At 38.9% G+C, this 17484-nt stretch overlaps 1 protein-coding gene across 1 annotated transcript in view; it reads right to left on the bottom strand.

The window, feature by feature from the left end:
- Nucleotides 1-17484, bottom strand: part of pth2ra (parathyroid hormone 2 receptor a) — an 88710-nt gene that overhangs the window by 25104 nt on the left and 46122 nt on the right. Inside the window, 3 exon segments of the mRNA XM_042494693.1 lie at nt 6128-6188; nt 10023-10176; nt 16986-17169. Of these exon segments, the coding sequence (XP_042350627.1) occupies nt 6128-6188; nt 10023-10176; nt 16986-17169 (399 nt within the window).

Genomic DNA, 17484 nt, shown 5'->3' on the forward strand with positions numbered 1-17484 from the left:
GAAGCAAAGAAGAAATACTTTGGAAATCACTGTCTGAAACTAAAGTAAAGCAGTGAAAATATTTTCAATACAGCTTACACTTAAGACTGATATCACAGTGAAGATAACCTGTGATTTACTGGATATCAAATGTCAGCATATCATTATTTTATCCTGTTAGGCAGTTGTGTGAAAGAATGTCAGATGAATCCTTGTGTTATGGCCAAAAACCTGTTTTAGAAGGTCACAGTGACCTTGACCTTTGACCACTGAATTCTAAACAGTGTTCAAGTGGATGTTTGCAACAAATTTGGGAACAATCGCTCAGGGCTTTCTTGAGATATTGCATTAACAAGAATGAGACAGATGCAAAGTCACAGTGACCTTGAACCTTACCTCAATGTGTTTTTGAGTATTGCATTCTGACTTATATGTATTTTTTAAGGTGGGAAATTTTTCTCAGGAAGCTAAAATGTGTTTTCTTGCTGACCCTTTCACAGAAGTACATTGCTAAGCTTCCTTGTCCATGATGTACACTGTCTGTGAATGAATGACCCATACAACCTCACTTCAAGAAATCAGAACTTCCCATTTAAGTTCAGTGTTTAAGAGAAAAAGTGAGAGCAAAGATTGCGCTTTGGTAGAAGTTATTCATATTGTCCTGAAACTTTTCGGCTTTCCAGACAAAAAAGTCAGACAGCTGATGACAGAGAAGACATGAGGCACAGCAGAGGAGAGGGTCATGTGGAAAATCACATGCAAACAGTGTGGAAATGAAGGGAACGCAAAGATTGATGACAAGTAAACAGCAGGAGGGGCGTCCTCATCTACATACTGCTTAAGAAGAAAAATGTTAATGCAAAAGGGAAGAGACAGAAATCTAATGAACTGAATGCTTTGCTGCTTAGTATCCATTTCAAAGTTCCTGAAGATGTTTTGCTTTTCCATTTTCCCCTGAGATTTTCAATTTGTGCTTTTACACATTCTGAAATTACCTTTTTTGTTATTAGGATCATTGACCATTTTTCTCTCATGATAGATGTTTTTTCTCCTTTCACTTTCATTTTCTATTCTAACTTGAACCTTTTCCATACAATATCGTATTTCCATTTTTCATTTCAGGTTTCAATTTTGTGACATAGCTTCTTAGAGTTTTCAATGGTTTGATGAGCCTTGTAGTAGAGTAGAATTGTAGACCCTTTATCTTACTTTGTATTTTATCTGTTACATTTCTGTGGCTTAACTCACCTTAGACATGAGATCACATACATTTTATGACATGGCTACAGTAAAACTGGTGGAACTATGTCATACTGGGAAGCGTGTGGAGTTTTTTGATTTTGTTAAACTGAAACTTCAAAGGCCAATGTGCAAACACTGCTTCCCACATTCCAGGAGATTATGCAAACTTGATTATGCAGTTGTATTGCAAACGTTAAGCAGACTTCAAGCCTGCCAGTGTGTTCTTTGCATGTTTTGCAGACACAGTCTAGAGAAACAAATCCCCAGTGTTATGTGAGGGACATGGCATGGAAGTGGAGTTGCAGTTAATTATACTAGAAGCAGAGACTCCCTCAATTGTGATGGAATTATAGCAGAGTTGAAAGAGTGACACTATGTCTTTTTTTAAACTTCTCCAATTCACCTACTGAGATGATAAATGTACTATGTAGATATCAGTTCATTCTTGAGTCCAAGTGGACATTTGTGCCAAATTTGAGTAAACTTCCTAAAGGTGTTCTTGAGATGTTGTGTTCCCAAGAAAGAGACAGATAAGATCACAGTGACCCTGACCTTTGGCCTATGACCACCAAAATCTGATCAGTTCATTCTCAAGTCCAATTGGACATATGTACTAAATTTAAAGAAAATTCCTCAAGATATTCTTGAGATATTGTGTTCACAAGAATACGGGGATGGATGGATGGATGGATGGTTGGATGTACAGATGTACACTCATCCAACCACAGCTATTGCCAGCATGGAGGCATAAAAATGTGTGCGCAATCATTATTGCGCAAAGCTGATTTTAAGTCATAGCATTGCCTGTACAAAAAAATTGCAACTAGAAAATTGAAACTCCCTAACAACGTAATCTAATCCAATTCATCAGCTATAACTATGTCTGCAGCAATTACCAGAGTTAGTCAGACTCCTCTCTGACAGTGTCACACACTGAGCACATGATAATGCATGCAGACTTTCCATTTTTCTGGTCACTGAGTAAAAACTGACCTTTGTTGTTATGCAAAGAGAACTGCAGCACATTATGTCTCCTTTGCATGACTCAACATTTGTTCACAAAAGCAATACCAGGATTCCCCTGAGCCCTAGAGGTGGTTTATTGTGTACACACAAAGCTGCAGACATAAGGGTACGCTTCTGAGTATCAAATAAATAATGTGGCTTAAAAAATGTTAAATACAGGTTGCGATAGAACACAGAGGAGGAGATTTACGATCAATAAAGGCAGCAACAAAACAGAAAAATAAATGTAAAAACAGGATTAAAATATAACATAGAGAAATCCTTCACTTTTTTGTGATATGGTTGTGCTGTGAGAGATTACAACTATTTCATATTGCTTTAACGGTAGACTAGAATTACCACTTAGCAGTTTTATCCCCCCTTGAACCTTTCAAGTTGCAGTTACAGTTTATATCCATGTCTTTGAAAACATAGATGCTTCACACACAGTTTCAAGATTACTGTCACCAGTTCAATATCTAACCAAATGTTTCCCTTTTGTTCCTGAGTTATAACATTGAGTTTTGGCCAGAAACATAATTTTTGCTGAACATTGTGAGGTCACAGTGAAGTTTACTTTTGACCTTTTGGATATAAAATGTAATCACTTCATTGTTTTATCCTGTGAGGCATTTGTTGAAATTGTATAAAAAAAAATATTGAGTCATGGCCAAAGACATGTTTTAAAAGACCACAGTGACCTTGACCTTTGACCTTCGACCACCAAATTCAGTTCATTTTTGAATCCAAGTGGACATTTGCACCAAATTTGTGGAAATTCCCTTAAGGCCTTCTTAAGATATCACAGTCACGATAATAAGCTGGATGCAAGGCAACAGTGACAGTGTCATAATCAATTCATTCTTGAGTCCATGTGGACATCAGTGCCAAATTTAAAAATATTCCTTTATTCTTGAAATGACAACCCGAAAACATAAAGCCTCCTGACATGGCTATCACTGGTGTGGAGACATAAATATGATTTTATAACTGCCTCTCACCCGGACTTTGTAAACAGTCTGGGCAGAGTACAAATAAATTGAATTATTCTCCAGGTATCTTATTCTATACCTGTCAATTACAGTATATTCAGGGTGACCAGTGTGTCACAGTGGAGAAGAAACACTGTGGACAGGTCACAGAGCTGTCACTCACACACACACCCAGACACACACACACAGCCACATAATGGGCAATTTAGAACTTGGGACTTGGTGACACCAACCAAGCCAATAGTGTTGACATACATGGTCAGTGTAGTTTGTAAAGTGTGCTAACTTTCTGCATTTAAGTGTAATGTGGTAGCCTGAACCCAAAAAAAGACTTACCTCCCAACTACCGTTTCCTTCAATTCCTAAAGTTTAGCTTCACCAAAAGGCTCTGAGTATCGTTAGGGATGATCCCCATCTCGCTTTCCTACCTTGACAGTTATGTGGACAACTTAGTTATAAATTTAAGTGTTTCAAAACAAGTATTTTCCCTGAGGGTGTCAAGAGTGATGAATGGTAAACATCTGGCATTATATGTGAAAATCACTGTCACTTACTGTATTCTCTGCATTTATTTATTTATATATGGTATTTTGTGCGTTTTATCTATTTTATGCTGGCTTTCATAAAATGTTGTGTTAAAGTTCTCCTGTCTGCTCTATTTTGTATAATACACTTACCAAAATAAGGTTCCAATACCTTTAATTATGATATAGATGAACTAATCTCAGCTCACGTAAACTCAGAGTGCTAAACCAACCTTAATGTGATTAACACAAACTACTTCCTCTCACTGCAACCGTCAATTAAAAGATCCATCATCAGAGCACAACCAAGCATAAGTCACATGATGGAAACACTATAATTTTCGCCTCACAGACGTATGCTTCCGCGAACCAGTTTGCAGCTACAGTTTACAATGTCCGTGAAAACATGGATGCTACACACACACACCCCAGCACAGAAGATATATGTAATCAACACAGTTGCAAGATTAGTGTCACCAGTTCAATATCTGACCAAATGTCTCCCATTCTGTTCCTGAGTTATGACATTAAGTTATGCCCAGAAAATTGTTCTTGCAGAGCATTATGATGTCACAGTGAAGTTGACCTTTGATCTTTTGGTAATATAATATCATCACTTTATCATTTTATACTTATATTGTGAAACTTTGTCATAACTAGTGTATAAATTCTGGAGGCATGGTCAAAAACATGTTTTGTGAGGTCACAGTGACCATGACCTCGACTTTTGGCCTCCAATCACCACATTTGTTCAGTTCATGCTTGAGTCCATTTGTGCCAAATTTAAGGCGATTCCCCCAAGGCACTCCTTAGATATTGTACTTATAAGAATGGATGTTTGACTCAAATTTGACAAAAGTTCTTCAAGGCATTCTTGAGATATGTTCACGAGAATAAGACAAGAGAGGTCACAGTTACCTTGACTTTTGACTTATGTCCACCAAAATCTAATGATTTCATCGTTAAGTCCAAGAGGTAGTTTGTGCCAAATTTGACGAAATCCCTTCAAAGGTTTTTTTCTTAAGATATCTCGAGATACTGCATTCATAAGAAGGGGAAACATGGACGTACAAATGTATGGACAACCCGAAAACATAAAAATCAAACTACAATATCAACTCCTAGGATTCACATAGATGAAATGCATTGCTGATGGCCAATGACCCTGTCTGGAGGACCTTAACGGTAAGTGAAGGAAAGTGTCTACGGGGATGGCCATTGTTTTTTGTCTCCCAAAACTGAAGATATTTTTTGAACAGTAAGCAATGACGATTACTTAGCCTCTAAACATCTTACGGCATATCATAAAGCACTCTGTCCAAACAAAAAAGTTGTCAAACAAGACATTTCTCTTATTAATTCAGTTGCCCTTCTGCAACATTGTTTCCAGTAGTGTGGTCTTTGTAGAGAGTCAGTAAAATAGGCTTTTTTCAATCCTTGAACAGGAGCAAACAAAATAATGAATGTTATCAGTGGTTACTGAGAGGTAGGTTTGAGAGGTCATGTTTGGCAGGAAATACCATAACATCAGAATTTGCAAAAATAAATTGAAAATCAGCACTCAACTCAGCGGTCAAACTTTCCTGCAAATGGAAAATGCTGAACATTTGCAATACATCAAATGCAGTCTGAATATAACTTTGGACTGACCTGTAAAAATCCTGGACTGCACCTTAATTTTACCAACTGTCTCTGAAATACACATGACCAAAAGTATTTATACATTGTACATACTTTTATGCACATTGGATGTGTTTTTTCATGGTTTGATATGGGCTAATGAGTTTCAGTTGAGGGAAATCGAAATGCCACAGTATATGTCCTTTCCTGTTTCAGCATGACACTAACCCCGTGCTCAAAGCGATGTCCATGAAGGAAGGGTTTGATAAGTTTGGTTTGGAAGAACATGATCACAATTCCAATGGGAACAAACATCTGCAGCCAGGCTCCAAAATCATGTGCAAAGCCTTCCCAAAAGAGGGGAGGCCATTACATCAGTATATTGTAGTCCATGGTTATGCAATGAGAGGTTTAACAATCACATATGGATGTACTGCTTTATTTCCACTTAATTTTGGGGTGTCCACATACTTTTGGCTATAAAGTTGTCACTTTTTAATGAGAATCTCCTCTATCAAAAATGTATTCAGAGATCTTAGGCCAATTAAATCATGCATATTCCATTTCGATTTCACTGATGATTCAAATGTCACCACAATTAAGTGATAATTAAACCATCCCAAAGTTCTCTTTTTGAACCCCATTCCATGTTTATATTCAAGCATATCACTATAACTTGTCAACCTTTTGAAATCTAGGTGCCCTTTCATTGTGGGGGCCTAAAAGGACGCGTGCATTTAGACACAGCATGAATTGCTCTCTCACCTTGCATCTGCTAGCGTTGCCCTGACGATCGCCCACACTCCCACAAAAATAGCTGGAACACCTGAAATTAAAAACACAAACAATTAGTTGTGTTGTCCTAATTACTTTATCATTTACCTGATTCATCGTCATGGTCACATTTCATATTTAATTTCCTTCACATGATAGTAAGGAAGAAGAGGTATGATCTAATGAGACATTCCAAGTTAAAAGCTACACAGTTTTTAGTCACACAACCCATTTCCATGGGCAGCATCCATCACAGAACCAGACTCCTGCGGTGCATTCAGACACCTGTCATAAGTATCTATAACTGTTAACCCTAAGCAAAGTGGTTTGACTTCTTTCAAAAACAAAAAAGGCAATGAGCAATCACAAGAAAAGTCCCATAAGACTACAAAAATTCGTCGATTTAGACAATTATTTTTTAAAGCTAGTGAAAAATGTCCAGAGAAATATATTTATGAATTTCACAATATTATTAATAATTATTAATTTCAGGCAGTTTATCTGGGTTTTTTTTATATCCTTGTTTGTTTGTTTGTTTTATTTACCTTGTTTCCCCTTTTTTGGGGGGGGGGGGGGGGGGGGGCCTTGTTAATTTTCAGGTAATTTTCTTGCACTTTAAATTTCTGGGTCATTTCCTCTTAAGTTGCTCATTGCCCTCTTCCCATGATTTTTAAAGACATAAAGCCATTTTGCCTGGATTTAAAAGGGTGAACTCCCTGAGGGTGTGTATGTAAATCACTGGATTGGTTGGTTGGAAAAAAAAGGAAGTGGGTGGGGGTGGGGGGGGGGGGAGATGGAGGTAAAACTTTTATTTTTCTTTTAAAGCAACAATTAAAGCAACGATTGTTGTTCCTAAGTAAAGGTCGACATTGTTTGATGCTGATAGTAATGGTAAAATATAAAACTTTGACAAAGGAACATGATCCGCTACATATTTTAAATGGTCCCCAATAATTTGTGGCAAGTATATACAAAAACACAAACCAAAGACATTTGCCCTCATGGTGTTTGCACCTGTTGTTTTTGTATCATGAAACACCCCCATCCTATTCACAAGTATTGATGTGCATCAGCCCAAAGAAGCAGCATTTTCATCCCAGCTTCTGTATCTTAACACATTGGTGCATGTCCGGTGTGCTCTTCTGGCATAAAATGACACTGGGCTATATGATATGTGGCAGGTCTAAAACTTCAGAAGCCTTTATAAAGTCAAAAAAACACAATTTCCAACATAAACATCTGATTACACATTAGTTTCTATAAACTGTCACTACTGATCCCACCATCACTTCACTTTTTTCCAACATCAACAAGAGCCATTTAGTCTTTTGTCTTTTTTGATCGATGCTAATCAATAAAACAAATGTTTGGGGAAGTAAAAATTGACTTTGGACAAATGGATTTCTGACCCACCTCACTGACCCCACAAGAGAAAAATAGAACAAATTAACACAGAACTGGGTTTAAAATTGTGTGACAGAGTGAGTGACAGATTTTTATTAGCAGTAACATTAACAATGTGCACAATCAGTTTGCCATTGCTGCAGGAATGACCAGCTCTGTGAATTAACAGGGGGCTCCTGCACTAATCACTGTGCTAATGTAGGTTGTTGAATTGTAAATTTGACATTATCTACTTTTAAGAATTCAGGTCTACTACCAGGGAATGTGATAAATAATGCAGCTGAAATGTGCGACCTCTCTCAGAGGAAGTGTCTCCTCTCTCTTTCATCGCTCGAAGCACCTCATCTAAATATGGCTGTAGCTTCATTACAGTCTAATCCGAAGAACTTTGATCCCTCATCTATCAATTTATGTTAAACCAGATGTACATATTTTAAATGAACGCTGCATCTTATCTGTAGTTTAAACTAAGAAACAGAACAATGAAGAAAAATTAGACAAACGGCGGCTGAGAGGGACTTGTGGGAGTGTGAGAGTAGAACAAAGTGCTGGCATGTAACCATAATCTCACAGCAATCACTGAGCACAGCACTGGAATAGCTCGGGGGTTTGTGTTGATGGAAGCTATACAGAGATAATAAGAGTGTTTTCTTCTATTTTACCAGCTAATCAGAGAACTGGATTTGGCATCCTAGTTATAGCATTGATTTTCTAATCTGTGGGCTTCTGCCATTCATGTTAACATTACCAAACAAATATAATTAGAGGCAAGACGTTTTAAAAGTGAAAATGCAGTTTGCAAAGGAGAGCTATTCAACAGGTGTGTGTCAGAGTGGCTTTTTATATTGTCACAGTCAAATCTATCAGACTTACGGCGTGTACCCACCAAACGCGATGAAAAATGGTCGCGCCTCAAGATTACATACAAAGTCAATGCAAAGACGCGATTTGACGCGTCATTTTGCCGTGCGACGCGATCGACACGATTGCGCGGCGCGTTGGACCCGAAATTCGCGTCGCGTCCAACGCTCGAGTTGAAATAATTGAACTTTTGCGGCGTCGTCGCGTGAAGACGCCGTGATGGTCGTGGTTATCTCAGGCATGGTCAACGAGAGAATGAAATGGCGGAAGAAATGTTGTTGTTTGGGCGGGCTCGACGCGCGACGAAATCACGCCGCGCGTCGAGCCCGCCCAAACAACAACATTTTGGGGTTTTTGTACGAGTTTTGTACGAACGACTTCATTTGAGGCGCAATGAAATAATTTTCATCGCGTTTGGTGGGTACACAGGGTTATTCTCTACAAAATCCCACACCCAGACAGAGCTGATGTCAAGAAACGGGTGGGTGGGTGGCTTAAAACCGTAGTGAAAGATGATGCAGCAAGGTGGTGTGTGTTTTTGTGTGTCAGTGAATAAATTGAATAAATTACCTAGCATCTGATAGAATGAGCTGTGTGTTCCCCTGAAGGTAACTTCAACCCCACTGGTCTTTAGCACACAGTTCACAACAAAATCAAAAATCAGCAGGCAGGTCCCAAAACATTCAGCTGAATAGTTGTTATATTAGACCATACCAAAGCACAACACGGCAGCTCACACTGTTATTTTACAAATGGAGGTTTCCTGATGGAAAAGGACATGTCTCAATAGTTTATTTTTTAGCTAAAAGACATGGCTAAAAATGGCATGCAGTCAGAACCTTTAAACTTTGGAGAGTTAGTATAACAGAGTTAGTATAACAAAAAACAGGCAGGGCTGGAGCAAAACTCTGATGTCAGGGTCCTTTTTTCTCCCCTTTGTGTTAACATGACTTCAAAAAAAAATGGAAAAGTTCTGATAGGGGGACAAAAGCCTTTCATCTACTAGACATTATGTGCAAGAAAAAAACTAGAACTCAAAATAATAGCAGCAGTTTCATGAATATCAAAAATGTACCCCTATATTACAAATCCTTCCATCTTTCATATTTTTATTTTCGAATGGTAATTTTTTTTTTTTTAAGATCTGCCTCTTAAAACTACACATCTGCTTTCAAAACAGCAATGACAGAAGATAGCATTTTTTTCTATTTGAGTTTTGAGTTTCTGAGTTATAAAACTTTGATTCCCCACATAGTTTCACTTCTTCCAAAATGCAAATGTAGCTCTTTGTGGAGAAGATCATTAATCTCTCATATATAAGCACAAATCACCACAGGAGAGTTATGCAGTGCAATAATATGTTAACCCTTAAATGTGGTTTTGTTCAGAAACAATAATGCATTGTATAGAATATATTCATGCATTGTATTCTGTATATTTAATCATATACTCCTGTGGCAATCGTCATTGTATTGCAGGTCTCAGCTCTACTAAAGCTCTCAGCCTTGGCTACATTGTTGCTGAAGTGATTGGAGGATTGTTTAAAATATGCACTTTAGTTGTGCTGCACCATGTCATAGGTGTTATGCATGAAAGGATAAATTGAAACTTTTCTGCTTACCCCATCCGAAGAGGGTGAATCCCCAGAGGTATTTGGAGTCTGATCGAAAGGCCATGAAGATGAGGCTGTGGAGGTAGAGGCCTTCCACCAGGATCCAGTAGTAATTGGTGGCCAGAAAATAGATGAAGAGCAGCACTGTCACCTTGCAGCCAATCTGACAACAAAACAATTAAACTTTCATCACATCCTATTTGTACCTGCTTATTTGTCTGTGTTTTGACACTTAATTCCGTGCACAGTACAAACTACTCTTGCACCGCAGGCGCCCTTAGAGAGCAGAGGAACTGATTACATTTTGTGGCGTCTTGCTGTATTAATTTGCATATCAAAAAAAGTCAACAGCAGTGAAACTAAATAGAAAGTTCATGTCAATAAAAACATCAAATCTGCTTTAACTGACCAATGTTTTTAATCACTAGAATTAAAGATCACGTTTAAGACACAAAATCAGTACATCAGAATAAACATACTGTAAATAAACATACAACCCTTGTGCTTCGACAAAAATTGGTCATGTCTTGTATGTGTGCAGTTGATGGTGTGGTGAGGGGAGCAGAGAAGCACCAGAACCCCCATTACATGACAAGATACATTAAACACTTTCCTCACATTCATCGTAATGCTTTAAGTCTGAACAGCCCTATGGATAAAATCCATAAAAATGAATACATTCATCTGCATTTCCTTTTCCTATATGTCTGTCATCCTTCACCAATTGCCTGAAAAAAGACACATTATTGTGCATGCAATGCATTTATGTGCAAAGCTGTAATGTAGTCATATTTTATATTTAACTAAACTTACATTTCATAATGTATAATGAACAAAGCATGAACAAATGCATTGATTTCTACAAGCACAGAACAAACGCGGTGGGGATGTGGGTATTGTGTATGCACATACTTTTATATGTGTCTATCGTCTTGCCCTGCTGATATCAGTCCATCTAAATTTTTAAAAGAGGTCATACCAGTCTTTGCCCTCACCTTCTCTCGGCTGTCAATCAAGCTGTCTCCTCTAGCTGCATACCTGACAATCTCTAGACAGCCAGTGCCCGCCCTCTCCTGAATCAAAAACTCCCTATATACCCCCATTTAACTAAACAATCTGATCAGGTATTTGTGGGATGAACTGGTTCTCAGGAGGTGCTTCTGATCCATGGTTTGGCCCCCTTGGATCAGACTTGGCTCTGACCTGTTGACATATGGACACTGGACCTTTGGGGATGTCCTGTGGTTTATGATCCTTTGAGCCTGTTTAGACCTGGTGTTAGCATGCGTTTCGGTGATCCGAACACAATTGGACAGCCGAGACACATCGCCATCATACCTGTGCCTATCATGGGTCTTCATCTGAGCACTTGTGATCAAATTTCATTGCTGCCCTATGCACAGTTATTACATCCACACTTTGTTCCACCCACACTCACGGTAGCAGTTGTGTTGGTACAGCTGGAGATCTCACTGTGAGCAGAATTCAACATGCCTCCTTCTGTAGGGCAAAACGATGGATGGTCATGCAAAACTTTGTCCAACTCATCATAAAATGAGTACCCCACAGAACATTAACGCGCTGTCACCAAAATAAACACCAAGTCCTGCACTGATGACTTGGTCCATACTGGAGACACATCAGTATGGCGTTAGCATTTATACTACAAAAGATATGTGGTCAAATGAGTCCAAGAGCACCTTGTCAAGTGGTTCAAGTGATTGGGTCAGAAATGCGTCTTGGTGGCCATTTGCACCTGTATTTAGCGTTGTGCAGTTGAGATCAGATTACCTGAGAGACATGTTGATGTCAGGTCTAAACAGGGTGTCTGAGACCTGTGGGTTATGAGGTGGGGTACCAGCACATCGCACAGACACTCGATCAGATTGGGATCTGGGATTTGCCACAGTTCTCAGGACGTTTCCTGAACAGATTTTATGGGGTGGGAGGCTGCTTCACCCTGCTGTGAAGGGGAGGGACCAACTACTTGGTCTCTAACAGTGTTTGGGTGGGTGAATCATGTCAAGTGGCATGAAAAAGAAATGCCATGACAGTAAAGTTTTTTTTCCAGCAGAACATTCCATTGCATTGCAAAGTATGAGTATCTGTAAATACCTAAATATACCCTTTTATTAGTACTATATCAACTAACTATAAAGAAACCAACAAATAACTATTCATCACTTGTTTTCACTGCCATATTATGAAAGATTCACAAGGATTAAAGTAAAAATGACTGCAAACAAATGCTCCCACTCTAGCAGATTTAAATATTTAATGGGGAATCTGACACAATTTTTTCATGACTCAAATCAACTGAATAAAACGAGCAGTCCTGACTTTTGATTTATCTTTGACCTCAACTAAAAGCAACACTCTGATCCCTACATTTCATAAAAAGATAAGATCAGCTAAAAATAAAAAAGTCAACTGTAATGTGGTATTATTGCAAAAGGTACTTCAATTTACCTGCAAAGAAAGAACAGAAAAACATAACCTTGGTGTCCTTAATGAGTGCTATTCCCTTTCTCAGTCAGACTCATGAATGGAGTTGAGTCACTGATTAAATTGGTTGTTTAATTAAATCAAACAACAGGACATAATTTTTTGTCCTGATAATATATATTTGCAATTTTCAATGAGAAAAGTCCCCATGGAAAATTTGTTGTTGAAGTGTTCTGTCAAAGAGAATCTGTTGCATGTAGAGTTTTAATGATGAAAGACTTTTTGCTACAAAGCAGTCACAGTTTTCATTTCGCTCTCCTTATGTAACCCCGCAAATGCAAGCCCATTAGACACTTCATCACACACCCCAGGCATCGTTATAGCTTCACTGTGTCAGTGCAAGATGGCACGAGCGTGTTGCTTTCATCATTTGAATGAAATTCGAGAAAGCGAGGGATTACTTTGAGGCGTTGTGGCGATAAATTTAGTAACCTTGTCTAACGTGCAACATTTAAGTGGAACTAGTTGTTGATTCTATTTGCACAAAATGTTTCAGAAAGAGAGAAAAATAAAGTTAAGGACATCTGTTTAATTCCAAAGTGCTGAACACAGCATCAGAAATGAGGAGTATGCTTGCAGCAAAAGAAAAAACGAATTAGGTGTTTTTAATCACATGGTTTGGAACCAAAACAAATAATGTCTCCTATTTCTTCATCTTTCACTTCTGTCTTTTCTGACAATTAATTCTCAGTATTCTAAAACTAGACATCTGGTCTGAGTAGGAAATGACATGTGGGTGATACAGACTCAATAGACTGAAGGGCAGACCCCTGGATCAAGCCTTTAGGCTATCTGTTTATCATGCAAACCTTCCACTCAGCCACAGTAAATTGAAGGCGAGAGTCCTGTTTGGGTTTTAATGTTATTGATAATCAGCAAAGAAGTGATTTTCAATTGAGATAGTTTCTAATTAGTTGGACTCTCTTTCTGAAATACTTACATTCCTGCCAACATGCAATTGTATGAACACAATTATTTCGGCTGTATGTGCTGTGTGTTTGGGATTATAATTGCATCAGTGTAGGATGTATAGTATAGTATAGTTGGTGTTTGTGATTACAGTCATCAGTAAAAAAAAAAAAAAAAAAGCAATTCCTCCAAATGTTTACAGCACTTGGGGCACACACAGATAAAATTAAGCCACACTCAAACAAGGCTATCAACAAGAGGAATCAATGAGGAAATACCCGAAAATACCCATAGCCTGATAAGAAAAATGTGAGCTCAACATTCTGTTTCATTCCCTATATCATTCTGGACTCTGTGCCGCCCCAAACATTTTCAGTGGGTGTGAATACCAGCCTAAACTCCTTTACCTATTAAGCTGTTGCTTTTCTTACGTTAGCACTTGTGATACACTGGCGTTGCCAGCATATGTTTTACTATTTCTCATTTAGCAACCAGGCCCCTGAGCTGCCGAATACCAGCTGGCAGCGTTCTTGTTTAATGTCTGAAGCAGTGTGAACACTATCCCCAGATTTGAAGTCTTATTTCTGGTCCTTCATTAGCGCAATAAGTTGTGAAACAGCAATAATGGGATTTGTACCAGGGAACATCTTCTTCGTCACCAACGGAGTCAGTTGATAAATCAAGCTTTTTGCAAATCCAATAGGAAGAACAGTCCAAGAAACTCTGCCAGTGCCTAATCTTGTTTTTGTTTAACTGTTGTCACTACTTCAGCAATAACTTCAGTGATTGCTGTGTTTACTAACGTTCATGCTTGTTTCTTTGAGAACCTTCATTACTTTTTTGCAAGCAGTAGCCAGTATGTTAAATCATCACCTACAAAGCAGTCTCTGATTGGCTGCTTAAGTTGTCAACTACGGTGCGGATCCCTGATTAGCCCAGATTTGATTTTAATATCTAGAAAAAGTTTGAGTGGCAGCAAATCCAGACTGAATTGTGTTTAAAGGTTGCTGAACACTGTGAATGAACTCCTGAGGGAGTAAAGACGACCCTTTCCAAATAAATAAAAATACAGCTGCACCAGCTTCCTGAAGTTGGAACACAGAAAGCAGCCTGAGCCAACCAGTTTTCTCCCTTGGAGTTGTGCGATGTATGGAACATGAGGGACAAGCTGAGATTGAGCAGCATTTCCTGTAGTCGTGATTAACAGTGACTGGGGAACAGCTGCAAAAGCTGCATCTAGAAGGGAGAAATCAGCCCGTATTAGTACCTAAAAAGGGTAAATAACCCCACATAAGAATCTAGAAGGGGTAAATAATCTTGGATTAGCAAATAGAGGGAGGAAATAACACTGCATTACTAAGAGTCTTTAACTCCTTTACTCTAAAAAAAAAAAGAAAAATGGTCTTTTAAGGGGAAAGAAAACCCCAAATTTGTGTTATAAGAACTCCAAGTAAGGACTCAAATAGTTGTATCCGAAAGACTAACCTACCCAAGTCAAGAAGGAGGACATAAAGCATTCGTTGTTTTTCCAAACTCTGAAGAGATTAAATGTCAAATAGCAACGCAGTTGCTTGCTGTTTTGAGAGGTGGAAGAAATGGCCTTGGTGCAAGTGATGGAAATTTGAGTACACAAACAGCAGCAATCCACATTAGGGATTCAAAAGAAGGAGGAGATGCATCCTGGAATGAAGAGGCACTAACTGTATGACATCTCCCCTCAAAAAATGCACCTTCTGCACCCTTTCAACCAGTCTACCCCTAATGAAAGGTAGCCCTGAAAAATTATGCCCTTTTGGCAACTGGGAGATTCATGACCTAGATACAGCAATGAAACATTTCACACCACCTGTATCAGATGGGCTGCTGTTAAATCAAGCAAATAGTCACCTTTCAAATGAGACATTTTACCCCCTGGCTTTGAAAGAAATGGGTGGAGATGGCTTTCAAAATGAATTCCGGCAGCTGGTAAGAAATGAACCTCACCAAAGCATTCCCACTGGGAGCATGAAATACACACTGCCACAAAACCTGGCCCCTTATTATAATCCAGTGAGACATGTAGTTATTTGCCACAGAGATAATGTCCCCTAGGGGATGACAAATACGGCAGCCTTGGAAGATAACTGTCAAACAGGCTTGGAAAATGCCCTTTATTTGTACAAAAGTTGTAACATTGCCAACAGTGTGACAATGACTCTTTTTGGAGTCGACTCTTTTGATACACTTTTGTTGTTACCATTGAAGCATTTATGGCGGCTGCTCATCTATCTAAGATACTAATGGTCCCTTGTGCGAGTTCAAAGGTATGAATGGGGCCTGGATCTGCCTCCTTACTGCCCAAACTCAGCTCACAGACATTGCACCCCCTCCTATAATGCCTCTAATGACCCTTCAGCCTGCACCGATGGTACCTCCTCCAATGATGACGGCAGTACCTTATCAACCTATGCCAGGGGGGTCTTCCCTACCGAGGATGGTAGAAGCTGGGCTACTGCTTCCTTGCGCTGGCCATGCCTTTCCCAACAACATTATCTCCAGCTGCCTCCAGCACCCCTATTCTAGGAAATCATTCCTCCACTTCCCCCAGCACCTTGTGCTTGATCGCAAGCTCAGATGGTCTCTGGACAAAGACGGAGGTCACCAGCTCATGCTTCCGCTGGGGACAGGCAGGAGTAACCAGCTTAAACATTCACAAGGTGCAGGTGGGGGTCACAAGCTCAGGCTTTCATTAGGCAAAGACAGGTGCAGAATGCAAGAGAGCGTGTAAGAAAGCTCCAAAAGGCCATGATATAATCTGCTTTGTGTGCTCCTTACCCAAAGAAAGACTAAACATAAAGGTAATAGGGGACTTTCTTGAGTCTGTGTGATGAGCTTGTTAAAGGGGAAACAATTTAAAGTTCTCACTCACACTGATGATTACATCCATAAAAATTAATGCAACACCCTGTCAGTAACTCCTGATTGTTTGAGTTTCTATGGACAATCTGAAAAAAGTATCACAAGTACATGCAACAGCTTCTGCACTCTAACAGTGTGAACTAACAAACCAAACCAAACAACAAATAGACTGGCAAGATAACACACTGACAATGCAGGTTCTTTCCCCTATTGTGGTATCTCGATGTAATATCTGAACTTTTGACCTGTCACAGTCATCATGCTGAATATTAATGACATGTTGAATATTAATGGTGTTTGTATGCATGTTTTACCATATATGTAGATATGTGTTAAGATACTTTTCTTGAGACTATCTCCATTTCCCTAGTATATAAAGTGAGGAGATTGTGAGGGCGCCTTTTTCTGTTCCTCTTAAGGAGAACTTGTGTGTTTTTCTTTCTTTGATTTTAGTTTAGCTTAGTTTTGAGCTTAAGCCGTAGGAGTTTTCAGATAATATTTTTATATGATTTTATATTCCTTTTTGATTGATTGGGATCATTTTATCATTTTTGTTGAATAAAAAAAGATTCTTTATATAGGTCTAATAGTCAAAGCTATAGTTGTTGCCACCAGCAGTAAGATAAGAAAAAGATTCAAACAAGTAAAACTGATACTTACATACTGAGACTTGTCCACTGGTGCCATGCTGACTGTCTTTAAGTTGTCCAGCAGGGCAGAATCAAAGTCCTGCAATCCAGCACTGGAATGGACGACTTTGTCCTTCACAAAGATGCTGACTGCCCGTAACATGAAGGAGACAAATAGGTGCATGTGGATGTAGTTTCTGGTGCAGTGAAGACGCCTGCCATGAAAGGAAATAGTATTCACTGTTAACACTAGATAATTAACACCACAGTCAGATGCCATCCAAACTGCCAACACGTCTGAGTAGGTGATGTCTTTCCAATGTCAAAGACATTTCCTCAAGGTGTTTATGAGCTCAGGTTTACAAGGATAAGGCAAGGTCACAGTGACTGTGAGCTTTGACCTCTGACGACCAAAATCTAATAATTTTATCACTAAGTCCAAAAGGATGTTTGTGCTAAATTTGAAGAAATTCCCCTATTGTTCTCTTGAGATATTGCAATCACAAAAATGAGAAGGATGCATGAACACA

Source organism: Plectropomus leopardus, chromosome 10 (assembly GCF_008729295.1).
Source record: "Plectropomus leopardus isolate mb chromosome 10, YSFRI_Pleo_2.0, whole genome shotgun sequence".
NCBI lineage: Eukaryota > Metazoa > Chordata > Actinopteri > Perciformes > Serranidae > Plectropomus > Plectropomus leopardus.